The sequence below is a fragment of the Gavia stellata genome, chromosome 1, assembly GCF_030936135.1.
Source record: "Gavia stellata isolate bGavSte3 chromosome 1, bGavSte3.hap2, whole genome shotgun sequence".
Classification (NCBI taxonomy): Eukaryota; Metazoa; Chordata; class Aves; order Gaviiformes; family Gaviidae; genus Gavia; species Gavia stellata.
Genome location: NC_082594.1, coordinates 98,316,037 through 98,332,976, shown reverse-complemented (window position 1 = coordinate 98,332,976; position 16,940 = coordinate 98,316,037). Strand labels below are relative to the sequence as shown.

The following is a 16,940-nucleotide window of genomic DNA, read 5'->3' as shown; positions in this document are numbered from 1 at the left end:
TATCAGGCTAAGCTAGAACACTTTTTTTTTTTTTGGTGCCTGGCACTGCATTCTGCTGCCACCCGTCTCCCATCAGGCCCCATTTTTCCTGGTTGACAGCTGTGACCAGTGAGAAATCCCATCATCCGGTTTGCCAAGGGCTCAGCTGAGTTAACAAGAGTGCCCGGAGGAAGGCCAGATTTGGTTGAGTATTTGTGAGTGACCAGGATTAAAGGGAGTAACAAAGGCTGTGTAAGAAAGCTTGCAGAATACCTGCATAATTTTGTTCAATTAGCTAGTGATGCTAGCTCCCTGAGACCCTAGTGTATTGATCAAATATAATTTTGCTTTTCAGTTATCCTTAAACTATTTCCTAAACCTTCACACAAATAAAGAAAAAAAATCTCTCCACATTTTCTTCAAAAAGCAGGCAGTGAACCGTTTAATACTAGCCACAGTGAGAATGCTGCTGTTTATGTTTATCCATAAGAGCTTTCCCTTTGATCAGATGAGGGATGACTCCACTCTGGGTCAGAAGGAAATTACTCCCTCTGTAGAGGGAAAGTAGGAGGTCTAGTGGTTACAGAAACAGGGGGCTGAACTTCAGAGTATGAAGTTGGAGCCCTTGAGAAAAAGAAAAGTTTTCCAAAGATCAGTCCAAAGAGTAACAGCCTCAGATTGTTTATACAGGTTAAAGTGGTTAATAGGTTCCTTGGCTCTTGGTTTTGGCTCACGTGCTCTGTACGTTATCTGTCAGGGCTTACCAGACAAGTGGCACACGCTGTTTTTTGTTATTATTTTCAGTCATACTATCCACACTACCAAAATCAGGAAAACATAATTGTGACGGGTGGACCAGATGTGAACTCACAGGCAATTCAACCCTGGATGTAACTTAAATGCAGGAGTTATGTAGGGTCAGGTCCACAAGGCTATGTCTATACCCAGTTCTGCAGTTGTAATGAGGCACCTAAGTATCTTTATGGACCTGATGTAAGTGCATCTCCTTGATGTATAGGACGCTTGTAGCAGGACGTTGGCTTTATTTTCTCAGTTTAATACCAAACTCTCTCAAATTCTTTCCCCCTTCTCCCTCCATCATCTGAGATTTTGGTTTGGGTACATCATGTTTGACTGAATCCTTTCCTCTTCTGCTTTGTCAGTGTGTGTTTTAATATTGTGTCCTACAGAGGCCAAGATATTTGGTATTACTATGAGGATTCTCAACTACAACTTCACTGATGATTTCCATAATGCCAGCAGCTCAGCATATGAAGAATTCTCAAGACTGTTGCTTACAGAGGTAATGCTAAAATATCTGTGTGTAATATATATTTTTTTAATTTAGAATTTATTTAATGCAATAGTGGATTTTATGCCTGGCTGAAATATCCTTTGAAAATCATCATACTGTTTCCTATGACCTTTCTTTATAATTAAAACAAAATTCAACTGACTAAACAGAACAAGCCCTTAGCCTTATTAGCAATGGAGCCAATGAGAATTTTCTCCTACAGAAGAGTAAAGGAATTAAAAATGCAGGCATGCAACAGGGACTCCTTTCCTTGGATCTTTAGTTTGGCAATAAACTGACACTAAATTGGCTTGAGGCTTTTTAATGGATTATTGAAATGACATTGCTGGCATTCATTTCAGCGCTGTCCTCTCAATAAATGTCTGACTGCTCTCAAAGCTCTTTATTCTTAAGGAAAAGTGACCGGGTCAGGCTTTCTTCTCCAGCCCCATTCATTGCATGCACACATGTAGCCACTGTCCATGCTCAGGTGTAATCAACCATAAATAAAAGTTGAGTCATGAAGTCTGTTACCAGCCCTCAGCTTCCCAAACAGGGGGGACGTTTCAGACTCAGCAATCTCTTACAGTTTTACTGTGGATAACAGGGTCCATACAGAGGAATTGGAATCTCCATCCAAAACTAGACTTTCCCAAAACAAAGGGGGACTCATAAACATACATGACTATAAATCCAAGGAAAAATACCAATAATAGAGCTATACTTTCAAAGGCAGCACAGAAGAGTTGTTTGCTCATGAGAAATTGCAAGTTGAACTCCCTGACATGGTTTTATTTCCCATAGCTGCAAACTAGTTGCTTTTGTTGTGCAAGAGGATTTTTGTCAGTGAATCCTCTCTGAGACTAATGCAGATCTAGTTGGCATCATGAGGTTGGGAAGGAAAAGGAGCATTGCCCATCTGTGTTGCTTCTGCCTCCCTGGGTGTTTGGGAGCACAACATCCTCTCACTTCCTCTCTCCTCTCTTTTTCTTGCCTCCCCACCCTGATCTGAACTTAGATCAGTTAAACAGCTTATTTGTAGGAATTTTTGGAGCAAACTCTGGCTGAAAGGGAGCAAAGCTGTGTTGATTTGTGATGCTGCATTGCGTGCTCAAAGGCATACTTTGAGGTGTGTGTAGGAACAAAAGGCTCAAGCACAGAGATGCCTTCTAGAGATATAAGGCAAAACTGCCAACTGCTGCACAGTTCAAATATTGACAGCAGTATGCCAGCTTTAATGTTCGGAGTAACACCGTTTGTTCAACTGATGTGTCTACTTACCAGATTGGTAATCAACCATAAATGTGATACTGCCTTGAAGCTGGGCTGTCTCAAACACATTTTCTTGAAGTTATGCACCCCCATTTTTCTTGTCTCTCCTCCTGAGATTTCTTTGTCATTAGACTCAGCTGCAGGCTGGACTTGGACTGGTGAGTTTCAAATAATCCCTAGGAGCTAAAGCTATGCCCATACTGGTGAATGAAACGTCCTGAACCATTCTCTGACACTGACACCAATTGGCACAAACCAGCCTGCATCCATGCAGCTGGGTCTTCCAAAGTATGGCGGTCACATTCAGACTGCCTGTTGGGACAGGCCCCTGGCTGATGCTAAGTGTCAAACTCTGCCTGGGTACTGCCTGGGGGACTGCTAGCTCGTAGCAGCAAAAATCAAGCCAGAGTCTGCTCCAGCAACAGCAGAGATGACCAAGTTCCAGTGTCTGGGAGTGCAGAGGTGAATACATAGGGAGCTTGGGGAAAAAAAGCTTACAGAGCTAACATCAAGCATGCAGACTTACTGGGGCCAATTCAGCTGTGATGCATGCAAACAGGGGCAGAAGGAATTCTGCTCCCCTGAGCCAAAATGAAATTTGTTTTACAAAACCAGTGGTCAGATGGGTACCATTTTGGAGGGTAACTAGGTGCACCAAGGAGACTCATACTTCTCTGTGCCTCAATAATCTCTGAAAAGTAAGATTTATGAAACACTTTGAAACTTACCTTTTTACATTTTCTATGATGTTGTGCATATATAAATCTTTACAGTGGTACCACTATAGTTCAGTTTTAAAAGGAGCTATTCCTGTTGGGCTCCTAATTGTTGATGCTTCTCTCCCTTTGCTCAGCTTGAAAATTCATTTCCAGCCAACATTTCTGCTTTATACAAATCTGGGAAGCTGAAAGTGCAGACAGAATCCCTGCAAGCTGGAAGCATCATTGTGAGGCTCAGAATCACTGTGCAGGACCCTGAGTTCCCAGTTGATGCCTCCACATTTGCCCTGGTGCTTTCTTACCTATACAATGGCTCTGCACTCTTGGTGGATCAGCAAAACACTGCAGTAGAAGGTAATTTTAATTTTTTTTCTTCCAAACAACAAAACAGGGTTTGTATTTTGATCATACACAGTATCACCAGCATTCTTATAGAGAGACAAAGTATGTGGAGCTTACAGCGGTTTGTTGGAGGGAAAACCGTGACATGAGAACTCCTCCGTGGGCTTTTATCCATAAGCCCAGAAGAGGTCAGAAGAAGGAACATTGGCTGTCCCCAGGTACCTGCAGGCACTGCTTCCCTCCACTGTGTTTAAGGAGGAGCGGAGCCCTTGACTTCCTTATTAATTTTCCTCTCTCCTCCTTGTGAGCCATTGGAAGTTTGCCATATCTTTCTCTCACTGAATTGTGGATAGAATTACTGTGGAATATTTGTAGCCTTTAGCATACACATGCCCTCTAGACAGTTTTGTGCTTCAAGTCTGTGGGGCTGTACTTGGGACAGGGTTTAAGAAAAGAAATCTAACATTTTCACTATAGAAATCCAGCCAGAGAAATTCCCAAATGTCCTCTCAGTGAATAGGACTAAAGAAGCACGTATGGAATTTATCTTAAACTAGGCCTTTGTTTGATCTTCAGTAATCACCATTTTTATCTTCAAAGGACTAAGTTCTGGCTTCAGGTTTCCCAGCTGGCAGAGCTGTTGCCAAAGCCAACAGAATGGGTTATTCTTCTCCCCCAGTGCACTGAGCCCTTAAAAGCTTTTTTACTGTGATCAGGGAAAATGCCCTTTGGAGTTGCAGACGTATGGAGGTTAAGGGGAGCAGGACAGGAAAACAACAGAAGAGACAAATTGCTCCTGAAGCCTACAAATATCACAGTGGTAGCAGATACTGAATTGCAAGATGCTGATGTGTGACAAAATAGTTTACAAATATTATTGATCCTGGGACCGAAAGAGGACGGAGGAAGAAAGCAATAGCTCTGGACTGTTACTTTAATTGCAGAAAGCCAGGTGGCTTCCAGTTGCACCACTCTTAGCCAGGAGCACAGCCAACTTCTCCTTAGGGGTAGAGAAAAGGGTTCTATTTCTTACCTCTGCCCAAACAAGCATTTGTTTGACATGAGTTTCCTAAAGTCAAATGTGGAAAATAAGGTGAACGAGTGCAGCACATGAAGGAAAGGTTTGTATAACGGGCTGTATTGCTTCCTGATCCCTGAGAGCCCTGGGATGTGGCCTTTCGCAGTAAGCCTGCACAGCTCCTCTTGCACCAGCGGAGCAATGCCTCCTGGACCCTCTGTGGAGCCTGGCCATCAGGACGCTATGTGCTTGGTTTAGTGACAGTGGCAGATCAGGTAATTCAAATTTGAAACAGCAAGGATGAGCAGTCAGAAGGGATAGCACAAATGAAGGCAGCGGAGCAATTGCACCTCTCTTTGTAGACTCATAAATTTTTAAGTTTACTGCCATGATTAATAGAGTCACTAAAATGGCTGTCTGTTGTGTGAGGCATGGTAAGGAAAGAGAAAGGGATGCGTGCCGAGTCAGGTCCAAAATCCACCTAGCACATTATCACATCCTCAGCAGCAGCCAGGAGCCAATTCCTGGAGAAGTGTAAGAATATGACAAGAGTAGATGATGCCTCTCACTAAAACTCTCTTAGCTACCAAGTATTTTCAGCTCCAGGACTCCCTGAATCCAAAGTGATTTCTTTGGGTTTCTCCTCCACGGGTTCCCCATGAAGTCATGCAAACCTTTAGCATCTGCAACATCATTAGGCAAGGAATTTCACAGATTTTTACCCATTGCATGTGCCTCTTACAGGTAAGCAGAGTGAACACAAAGGGGGTTTTTTTATAATTCTTGGAGTAGGACTGTTTGTTGAGGGGGGTGTGTGTGGGGAAGGCACTTGCCAAACGCGAAAGGCCGGAGAGATATCAAGAGTGCAGAAAGAGAGCACAGAGCGCACCTTGGCTGAGATGTAATGGTTATAGAGGAAAAAAGTGCAGCATGTGTGTTGCATGTATGTGCATGAGTGATGTACTAGCACCAGTGAACGCTGAGAAGAGAGCATAAGTATTTTGGCCTGATGCGTGATTGAATGTGGCCATCAGAGGTGAAGGAATTTGCTTAAAAAGCCATGCTAAGTGATGAGAAAGAAACCCTCAGAGACAATGGAGCCAGTGAATGTAAGTTATTTGGCAATTAGCACGGGAGCATCTCTCAGATGGTGTCTGAAGCCATCCAGAGTCACAATTACCTCATAGCATCATAAGGCATTAATGAGAGCACTTTCATTGCCGGTGCTTTAGTCAATCCTGCATACTTCTGTATTCCCGCTGAGTGGCTTGGGCTGTAACATAATATGCAGATGCTGGCCATAGGCACATGAAATTGTCTAATGAAAACAATCATGGATACAACATTATCTAATGAGGAAGAAAAGAAAAAGAATTGAAATATTAGCTGGAAGGAATTAAAAAGGGAAGACTGTCTGCAAGCAGAAAGATGAATGCATGTATGTGCATGCACACACCTGCTCTGTGCTTTCTCTTTCTAGAATGGGACTTTGTTTAGGAGAAATAATCACAATGATTAATCTCTGCATGTTTGCAGAACAAGCACTTATGATAATGCATTGTTCAAAACAGTTTTCCAGCCTCTGATCAGAATTATTTGTCCCAAGGCACAGTTTTCAGTCTAGTTTTCTGCTCTTCCTCGCTTACAGCCCTGAGGCAGTGAAGGTGTATGCACAAGGGAGTGCAAACAGGGAGGGCTCACATGGGATTCACTGAGATTATTCATGTTCAAAGCGTTAACTTGGCCTTTGCATGTTTGCTGGAACAGGGTGCAAATAGTAATACAAGACTCCAGATCTAAATCCCTCAAGAGTTAAGAGACTTGGCAATAAAATAGGTCTTTAACTCCAGGAAAGAAGCATCTCTAACTGATTCAGAGCAGCTGAAATTAGACATAAGGAACACCCTTAGAGCATATTCATGCATTGATGAAGCAGGATCTCTTTTCTGAGACTACCAGAAAGAGGGTCATGGTTTTACAGTATTACCTTTGAGAAGAAATCTTCTCTAAAAAGAGTTTTTGCCCTTAGCACTTCCTCCGTTAAGAACTGAAGAGTGTTTCTTGTGGGATTTACTTGCATTTACCTTTTATTTGAAGCAGAAAATTATTTGGATTAAGTCTCTATTTAATAGTCTATCTACTGGTAGCTAGTGGTAACAGATCTATTCATTACCTGATGTGTCTGGAGGTACTGTACGCAGTATAATGGATGCTTTTGATATGCCTATAGTACAAACCTACAATATTTTTTTCACTTCAAATAAATGTTTACTTCTAAAAAAATTATTAAAAAAGTCTTTACCTGGAGAAAATATTTTTCAGAGCACAAGGACACAGGTTTATTTTTATGTGAGAGAGTGCCAATAACAGATAGTGTTCTGCATCACTCAGAGCTTGGCTATCAGGTAAATGATGAAAAAGGAAGACCACATTCATAAATTCAAAAACTGAAGAAAAGACTACTTTATGATTATTTCTAGCTTAATGCAGCCAGAAGGGAGGCTGTCTGACCGATGTTCTCGTTTTATTCTTACAGACTGGGATGAATGTGCTTCTCATGCCGAGAATGACTGCTCTGTGTTTGCAGAGTGTATCAATTTGATGGGCTCGTACCTGTGCAGATGCAAGACAACCATGGATACTAATCCATCCCGACCTGGAAGAAACTGTGAGGGTGAGCAAAAGACTGGCATGTAGTTCCTCTTCACCATGAAAGGTTGGAATGAGTTGTGGTTTTCCACCTCTGCTTTTACTGCAACTCTTTCTATAGCACACAATGTGTATAGAGATGCACCTTTGCAGTCTCTGGCTGAAGGAGTATATATGATCTGTCTCTGAACGTGAAGGTGAACATTATATGTGTCTTCAAATTAAATCTCTCTTGATTAGCCTAATGACTGACTGCTGAGAAACATGACACATACTTTTTCCTCTTTTGGTATGTCTGTGGCTAATTTCCTCCCACTGTAATGATCCATGCCCTCCCAACCAGAAGAGGAGACCCAGGAATCAAACCTGCTTCTTTGTGTAGGCACAAACCAGATTCAACACCGTAAAAATCACGTATGCTACAATGTGTTAATGAAATAACCAAGACCTGTTTCTGTAACACTATTATATGTGGCTGAGTGGTCTCAGCCCCATTTTCAGGTCAGGCCCTGGTGCCTCCTCATCCAGTTGAGGTTCCGTTTCAATGTGCATTTGCTGTGTTGCAGGTGAGATTGTGGACCCTCTCACTGAAACAACAGCTCCTGAATTAACAAACAGCACAGAGTTTGCTCCTGAAGAAGGAAGCCCTGCAGCCCCTGCTTCCCCTGCCACCACTGAGATGGTGGCTGCTGTAGGCTCCGAGATGAGCACCACCGTACACCTCCCTGCTGCACTGCCCCTGGGTGACAAGCAAGTGTCCCATGGTCATTCTGCCACCAGAGCTCCTCCAGCCGCTTGGAGAAAAGGCCTGGCACCACAGATGGGCTTTGGCAGGGACAACAGTCCCACGGCCACAGGGGTCACAGCCAGCAAGGAACTGGCCATGAGCGCGTCGCAGAGAAGCTCTGTGGCAGAGGCTTCCCCCGGTGCATTGCAGCAAGGGGCTGCTCTCACAAATGCGCCCATGGGCACAGCTGGGCAGGAGCAACTCAGTTCGCCATTGCTGGTGTTTCCAAATCAAACGGCCTTTGGTACCTCTAGAAGTCACACAGCTTTTGGTGTGCCTCAGGCCAGCTCTCAGGGTGGTCCTGGTACAGCTCTGCCAGCCGCAGGGGATGCTGGCGTTCCCACCCTCAACACCACTCTCAGAGCATATGTGGAGACAGGAAGAGAGAACAGCTCTTGGTCAGAGAAACACGCTGGAGCCCTGGGGTCACCAGCTCTGCCCGCCGCCTCTCCAGCTCCCAGCCCGATGCCAGGCCCAGCCGTGGATCGCAGTGAGTATGGTTCTGGCAGGGACCTGCACGCGTGGTGCACTCGGAGTCCAGAAAGATGCACAGTTGGAATCAGTGGTCTGGGATGAGGGCATCTGAAACTAGTTTGTCTATGTCAAAATTGTTTTCTTGCAGGAATTGGTACTGTTTTCTAAACCAGCATGTCAAAATAATTTCTCTTTCTGGTAATTTGGCAGTTTTATTGATGTTACATTTCTTCATCTCAAAGCAGATGAAGCAAACTGTACAGTGCTCTGAGCGTGGCTCATTGAAACATGCTGCTTGTCCTTTTGCCACACACCTTGGTTTCTCCTCCACGCTCTGGCACCAGGGTACTGCAGCAGCAGCCACCTTAGAGACCCGGGAAGGCAAACAACCTGCCTTCCTATTCCTCTCAGCGGAGGATGCATTAGGCAGAGCCCTGCAAATCCCCTGTGAGGGAGGAGCTGCCTGGAAACCCGTGAGCCACTTTTTCAAGAGCTGTAATTGAGAGTAACTAGGCTGGCGGGGAGGGCTTCATCTGCTTGGGTTTGGGCAGATGTATTGCAGCTAATTAGGGGATTTTTCTGTTGATTGGAGCTGAATCATATTTCAAGGTGAGAGTCAGATTTGGTCTTTAAATTACAGTTTTGTTTGGGATAGGAATGCTGCTGTCTCTGCCCATCACTAAATGCATTTTTCTTCAGTGTGTTAGTAAGTGATACCTATTTCAGTTTTGTTTCTGCCTGTCTTTATTCTGCCTCTCATGCCCTCCACATCTCTTCGATCCCAAACTGCACTGCCCTCTGCTCTTTTCTCCTCTTTCCCTCCCCTATGATCTCCTGTTCCTGGGGGTCTCCACTCATCCAGCCCCACTTCTGGTTCTCCCTCATTCCTTTCTCCCTAGAAAACCTCTTTTTCAGCCGTGTAAGGCCAGCTCTGCTGCTTCTCCAGCCTCTCTTGTACCACTAGTCCTGATCACCAGTGCCACAGTGTCCACTTCTCCCGTCCTGCTAAGCTCTGGGCAGCCATGCCAATGCCCCCATCCAGCTTTTGTCTTCTCTCTTCTTCATGTTGTATCCTTCACTCTGCCTGGCATTGGTGAAACCTGGGAACAGAGCTGGGCAAATAGCTGATTTGGGACCTCAGTGGCCAACTGGAAGAAACAAATTATTTTGGACTGAACAACATGTTGACCTGAATTGAAAAGCTCCATTTACTGCTTTACTTTTTGTTCCCCAGCCCCCTTTCAATGTAGGGAAGAGTAAAAAAATGTGAGGTGTTTTTTTTTTTTTAATGAAAACAAAAAATGTTCATTTTTAAAAAAATATCAAAATAGCTAATTTTAAATGACAAAAACCCAAAGGTCATTTTCTTCCAGATGGAAAACAAATTGAAGAATTCTACACAAACAAGTTCAGTTTATAAAAAACTTGTTTTCTTTTCCTGGTGAATCAAATCTTCAGCCAAGTGCTTTTGCTGGGAAAGAAGCTTGTGAAGGGATTATGCCTGGGGAACAAGAAGAAGAACCACCATAGTGGTATCTCACCAGCCCGAGGCAGGAAATTCAGAGGGCAAAAATCCATGTTTGGTAACATTTAATATGTAGCTCCTCCTTGTGGCAACATCTCTGACCTGGAGGGTCAACCTCAGCCACGTCTTCATAGTCTGTCATGTCTTTTAAATACTGATTTTTTTTTTTTCCATTCAAAAATTGTTCAGAACATTCTCCCCTCTCACCATCAGATAACTGAATGTGGTTTATCGTCTGCTAAATACATATGTTCACATGACAGGACAAGCCATAGCAAAAAGAAAGCCCAAATCCTTTGATCTGACTGGTGGTGGTGAGGGTTCCTTTGGGATCAGAAGTATGCTAGGATAAAGGAAGTCTGCTTCAGCGGCTTGCTTTACGCAGGCATGACTTTCTCCTCTCCCCTGCAGAGCTTTACTTGATGACTATTTCTATTCTTCCAGTACCTGTCCTGGCTCAAAGGATTATTGTCCCCAGTATGACTAGAACCAACTTTGATGCAATGTGGTCCACAGAGTTTATGCAGAGCCCTGCTTTTCAATTCTTGCTGCTTCAGAAAAAGCAGCTAATATGGGAGACTAAAACTCAGTATAGGAGTCTGACAGTCTCAGAGCTGGAACCTGGTGCCTTATATACTTTTGAAATCAGGACAGATGTGTGTAGGGAGGAAAGCAAGCTGGTGCACCAGAAAGTAAAGACTGGTAACTTGATCCAGAAACAATTTTAAACTGAATCCTTAGCCAGATGATAGAGCTCTTGAGGTCTTTGGTGAAGACTATCCTATATTAATATAAAACATTGAAATGTTAGATCTTGGTATGCTAGGAGTGATGATCTGTTAGCAGCTGGAAGGTGGTGTGAAGGCAATTGGCTGGCAACGGTCATGGTATTGGGTGATGGCAGTTAGCTTGCCTGGCTAGCCACTAAAAGGATGCTAGGGGTATGAATCATGTCCTGAGAAGCCCCTTCTCTCCTGTTTGTGATCACCTTCAGTGTCTGTAGTAACAATGCCAAAACCAGTGATAGTGAGAAATGACCTAAAACATTTAAGACTGCCTTAATATGATTCAGCAGATACAACTTCAGGGAGGAGGCGCACACTCTGTTGGGATTCATCTCATTTTACTGCTTAAACGTAGATGTCTAATCTCAGGCAGCAGTCTAGCCTTCCTCTGAGATTGGAGGGACAACCTTGGTGCTGGAATGTTTTGCTCTCTGGAGGGAGTGGAGTTGCTCTATTGCATGTAGAGGGAGCTGGGACAGTTAGCTGAGTCTAGGAGAGCAATTCAGGTGCCTGAACATAGCTGTAGAGCAACATTTCAGATACCCCAGAGCATCGAAGGCAGAGCTGGCAGATATAAGACCTACAAAAGGTCTGTGCCCTTCTTGAGAGGCATCCAGGGGCCAGAGAGGGCAGACTAAGGTGCTGGATGCCTGTGTTTAGGCATTGGGGTTTTGGCTACATTTCAGAGGGCTGGCCTTCTGCTGTTACGAGTTGATGCATACCCTGTGTGGCTAGGCATGCCAGTGACTGTCACACACTTGTCCATGCACTGCAGTCCATGGAACATGTATATACATTGTCTTTTTCTTATTTTGCAGCTGTCCAGAAACTTAGTGGCACAGTACGGATAACCAACGTGAAATATTCTCCGGGCTTTAACAATACAAGCAGTGAGGAATACCAATCCTTTGCACAGCTCTTTGTTGATGAAGTAAGTGGCTAAGAATGACGTGACCTGTTACTGGTCTCAGTGAAACCATGTGTATGATCTTTTTCCCATAAAGGCTGTATGTCACATGTGCATCCCTTGACACACCTTTAAGATCTGAGTCCCCCTGACTGTCTGAGACTGCAGGATGAGCATGCAGCCATGTTTTAGAGTGAGATCAGGATTTAGGGATTCACTGGTGCCTCCATTTCCTCTGCTTCTCCTAGCCTGTTATACTGGCTTATTGATTTCCTCCAGGGATGTGGTGAAAAGTTAATGGATATTTGCAAAGTGCTCTCATATCCTTGCCCTGCACAGTGGTATATTAATGAACTGTATGATTGTTATTACCCTTTGTCATATTATTTTAAGGCTGACATTTCTTATAATTGTCCTTGTTTTTGGAGCCTTGTATCTGGAAAGGGAGTGGTTTCTTGGTAAGTCACCTCTGCCCTCACTTACAATTAGAGTGCAGGATATCAAAGCACACTGCTATATCAGCTGCGCTTTTAATGCTCTCCTAATTCTCAGGCATTGCCTTTGACAGTATTACTCTCCTAATTTCTTAGTGAGTTTATAAGTTTGTTCCTGCTGGTGTTTACTCAAACACACCTGTGCTTGGAAAACCACGGGTTATGCTGGGCTGCTTTATTGCCTTCCCTATCTCCTCTTAACTGTCTGTGTTTTTAGAGGCCTTGATAACTGTGATGATAAACCCATCTCTGACAGTCATATGAATCTTCAAATCCTGCAGAAGCCTCCCCAAACTCTCACTGTGTACAGAGTTGCAACCTGTCACTGAAGCACAGCTGTCCGCAGCGGGTGCACTGACAACGGCATGTGTTCGGGCAGAGGTCAGGCCAGCATGGAGTTAGAGACGACCGCAAGGAGGGAAAAGCGTGATCCATTTAGCTGTGCATGATGTTTTCTTAGATACCAAATAAGTTTCCCACCGGTTGTTACCAGTTTGCACCTTTCTGGATGCGTTAGCGGAGCACAGCTTTCTTGGAGTCTTTTCGGCCCCAAGCTGTCACATCAGAAAAACAGTCACAAAATGAGAGTGACATGATTAGCAAAGTGAAAAGGGAACAATTTTCCACTGACCTCACTCTCATTCAGCATCTCTCTGCCCGAGGCTATTTTGGAATAGCATAATATTAAAATGGAGTAAAATGAATATATTTTCTTCATGGGCTATTCAGTCAGATACCTTAATCCAGAAAATCATCGATACAAATATATTTCGAAAATTTGTAAAATGATTACATAAAGGAACTAAAGTAAGTTTTTGTGTCAGTTTTACCCAATTCTCAAAGTTTCAGGCAGAAAATGAACACTTGTGATTATAAGGAACTAACTACTTTTTCCAGTGCACCAGTTTTGCGGCTCAGCCGGCGAGAGGTGTTAGCGTTGATTCCATCTACCTCTGAGACACTGTATATAGGTTATAGTATCAAAGCTACTCTACATGGCAAAATACGTTGTGAGTGTTGTATTACAAACGTTGTGTTTCTAGATGCCAAAGAAAAGGAAGTTCAGGAAAACAAAAAGATCTGCATATTTTCTTTTCAGGTTATAAGGGCCAGAAATTGATCCTTTAAAGTAAGTGAAGAAAGTTTCATGGGCTTTAAAAGCACTATAAGGTTCCAGTTAAATAAACTTTGCCAGAGATTCTTTTTTAAACCTCTTAGGAGCCACCATCTACAACTCAGAGGATTTATAAATCCTAATGTGTATGATGTTCTTCAGCATAGAGCTGCCCCAGCACTTAAGTGCTATGTGGTTAAATTGGCAGCACAGCAAATGGAAATACCATCCTTTAAATAATGTGTAGATGAGAATGAGGTAAAAACTTGATGTGACAACTTGCACTGTCATTGTCCAGACTAGTTTCACCATCCTCCTTGCAATGCAACTGAAAAACAACATAGCTAAGGGTGACAGAGTATTTTAGTCTTGGGTTTTGCTCAGCCTGTCTTTTGCAACAGCCAAGAAGAATATCATGGCAGCTAGGGATTGTCCTCAAGAAAATGAATCAGGAAAACAAAAGGTTTGAATTGAAAATGCATTCACTGAGGTGCATTAAATTCCTGCATAGAAAAGGTCATATTGAATTTGGGTGTCTTAACAGATTGAGAAAAAGTGTGAAACTAATAAACGATATTGCCTTATCAAGGTGATCCTCTCATTTGGAAGTGACGTAGCCTTTGTTTGATGTAGCTTAATGCACTTAAAATGATTGCATTTAAAGCTATCTGAATGTGGAATGAGTGTTGATATAGGCATTAAGGCAGTTTCATTATTCCAGTGTACTTTCACCCCTTTTGTTAATTTGAGTTTATCCCCAATTTGGGACATCCTTAAAGCTGCTGGTGATAGTGGCTGGGCAGGTGTGTGCTCTAGTACCTTCTCTCTGAAGGTGCAGCCAAAGCACAGTGGGGAGGGTTTTTTTTCTCTTTGAGTGAAAAAACCAGGCTTCATGCAGGGTTCTGTTCAAATTAATGTACCTTTTACTTACTTATTTCCAGTTTCCAGACTTGCAGTACATTCCCTGCTCTGCTGGCCACGCAGGCTCCTGTGCAGGTACCCACAATAGCTCCAACGAGCTGCTGACATTTTGTCTGGGACCCATGGATGGGTGGTCCCAGAAAACCCACCAAACATGCCACAGCCACCCATGGGGTGAGCCTGGCTGCCTGAGCCTGCCACTTTCCTTTTGCTCAAAAACCTATTGGCCTTTCCTATCCCGTTAAATCAGTCTTAGTGTGGCTTCCATCTGGCCCTGAACTTGGACTTTATCTGCCTCCTGTTTTTCTTGCCTGGGCAAGGGACATTCCCTTCCCTCAATGCTGATGTTAATTCTGCTCATGTTCTCTCCCTTTCTTGTGGCTCTTCTTCTGGTGTACCAATTTCTCCTGGTCTGGCATTGCTAGTGTTTCCTTTGTGTGCTACAGAAATTGTAGACACAATGACGGATCCCAAGATAATTTATTTGTCTAGTAAGAAAACCTCATACTCAAGGCTATTATACATTGAATATTTCCTTCTAAAAAGTTCACTCTTTCTTTTCCTTTTTTACTAGCCTCACTTCATCGACCATTATTTTGATAACCTAGGGTGTGGTACCTGTTGTGAAATAATGTAGCCTTCTGGATAAAGGGTTTTGTAGTGTCACCTAGTGGCTAAATACATATACAGGGAAAGTCCCCCTGACACTTTTCAAGCTCTGAGTCCTGCTTTGTGAGGAAAAGTATGAATAAGGACAGAAATAAAATAAGCAAGCAAACAAACAAACAAAAAAAACAGACAAAAAAAAATTCCCAAGCCTTAGGTAAAGAGAAGCACCGATAAAATAAAATTTCAGGAGATAGATGAGAAGGGAACACTGGTGAAATTGGGAATGGGCTAAGAGGATGTCACAGGTGTGTGTATTTCATGTCCAGAAGTTCAGACAAAAACTATGAAAGATGAAAACTTAGGGCTGACCTCCAACTTTTCAGTACATGCTTGTGAAACAGCAGAAAGAGAGAGGAGAAGGGGCCCAAGAGCCCCCTGGCTTGGTGAAATGGGAGATTTTGGGGCTGACGAGGACAGCCCCCAGTCTGCCCAGGCTTTCGTAGGGAAGTTAGCTCTTTCCACCTTCCCAACTCTGCCTGCGTGCCCCGTGGGGCACTGCAAGGTTCACTGTGTGGCACTTCCAGGTGCGTGGCAGCCCTTTCCAGATGCATGCAGGGGCTTTGCTCTGTGCAATGTTACCCTACCACCAAGCGCATGCAACACACATCAGCTCTGGCGACTCAGAAAAGGGCTGCAGCATGCCTACAGAATCTGGGGCCATCTGCAGGGCTGGATAACTTATAGCAGGCAAGTAAGTAGGGGCTGGATAACACACAGCAGGCAGGTAAGTCAGGCTTGGCACGTAGGTGTGCAAGAGCTGTGATCACCTGGGAGAATCCAGCACAAAATGCATGAGCTCTGTGCATGGGTGCAAGAGAAATGAGACTGCTTCTCCCGTCGGCTCCCACCACTGACCCTGGCCTTACTTCTTCCCTGGGCTCTCCCTGGTAGGAGTCACTGCCTGCACCCCTGAGTATTAGACCACTGACATAAGCTCTGCCTTAAACTCATGGCTGAAATCCAGCCCTGCTGCTCCAGATATTTCCTGCAGGACATGTGTAGAGGAAGGAGTTGGAGGTGACTGCAGCGTAGCCCCTGCCTGCCCCCTTAATTCTTTGGAAAGTTGAGCTAGGGAAGGAAGTGAGCAACGTACCCTGAAGAGAGGGCCTAAAGCAGAGCAAGGTGCTGGGAAAGAGGTGCGACTCTCCTGCACAGGGCAGTGATGTGCCAGCTTTCACCTGGGCCAAGTGCTGCTCATCTGGCCCTTACGGTTCGGTTGCTCTGCAGCTCAGTACCGTCCTCTCTGTTGGTATCTCCTGGGAGCCTGACAGCCGTGAGAGAGTGAAGGCAAAGAGCAAGTATGCTGAGAAATCACAAAAATTTAGGTGTTTCTGTGGCTTTTTCCATCTCTCTGTGTCCTGCATTGAAGCTAGTGGCTGCTATGTAGAAGGAAGCTGTGTGTGTCCCAGGCTCAGGAGGGTGGACAGGGGTGGTGTGGGATTTGTCCTTCTTGTGGTGCTGGGAGCTGCTCTTTTACTGTGGACAGTCTCCTGTTGCACTTTTGTTGGCAGTTTCTAAGTGCAATTTTAATACCAATAGCTCAGAACAGCCTGTACTACCTGTTTGATGCAGGCTTGAAAGTTATATGTCCCACACTTTCTGTTGCTGCACTTTTTCTTGGTGTGGAAGAATTTAAAAAGACTTCCCAGACACACGTGAAAGATACTAAGAAACACAGAGTATCTGTGAGCATCTCCTGGAGAAAGGGAGAGAAGAAAATATACAATTGTAATGGGAAAATTAGGACATTGATGCATGGTCTCACACAGCCTGTGCTTACCCTGGCATCTAGTCATCAGATATGTGCTCTGCCTGCATTGTGGTTAGATGCTGGGGCAAGACCTGGCATGAAAAACCTCTGTGTGTGTGTGTGTGCCTTCCTTTCGCTTGGGACATGCAGGTAGAAAGGGAGTCCAGCGCAGACTTATTGGGCCCCTTGTCTGGGCGACTAGAGGAAAAGGACCGAGGGGAGCACTTGTGGATGTTTACCA

At 44.1% G+C, this 16,940-nt stretch overlaps 1 protein-coding gene across 1 annotated transcript in view; it reads left to right on the top strand.

Annotated features, from left to right (window-relative positions):
- The window catches only part of UMODL1 (uromodulin like 1), a 50,460-nt gene that overhangs the window by 18,815 nt on the left and 14,705 nt on the right, over positions 1-16,940 (top strand). Inside the window, exons 7-11 of the mRNA XM_059818161.1 lie at positions 1,170-1,282; positions 3,399-3,618; positions 7,161-7,298; positions 7,840-8,016; positions 11,663-11,775. Coding sequence (XP_059674144.1) covers positions 1,170-1,282; positions 3,399-3,618; positions 7,161-7,298; positions 7,840-8,016; positions 11,663-11,775 — 761 coding nt within the window. The remainder of the gene's footprint in view (positions 1-1,169; positions 1,283-3,398; positions 3,619-7,160; positions 7,299-7,839; positions 8,017-11,662; positions 11,776-16,940) is intronic.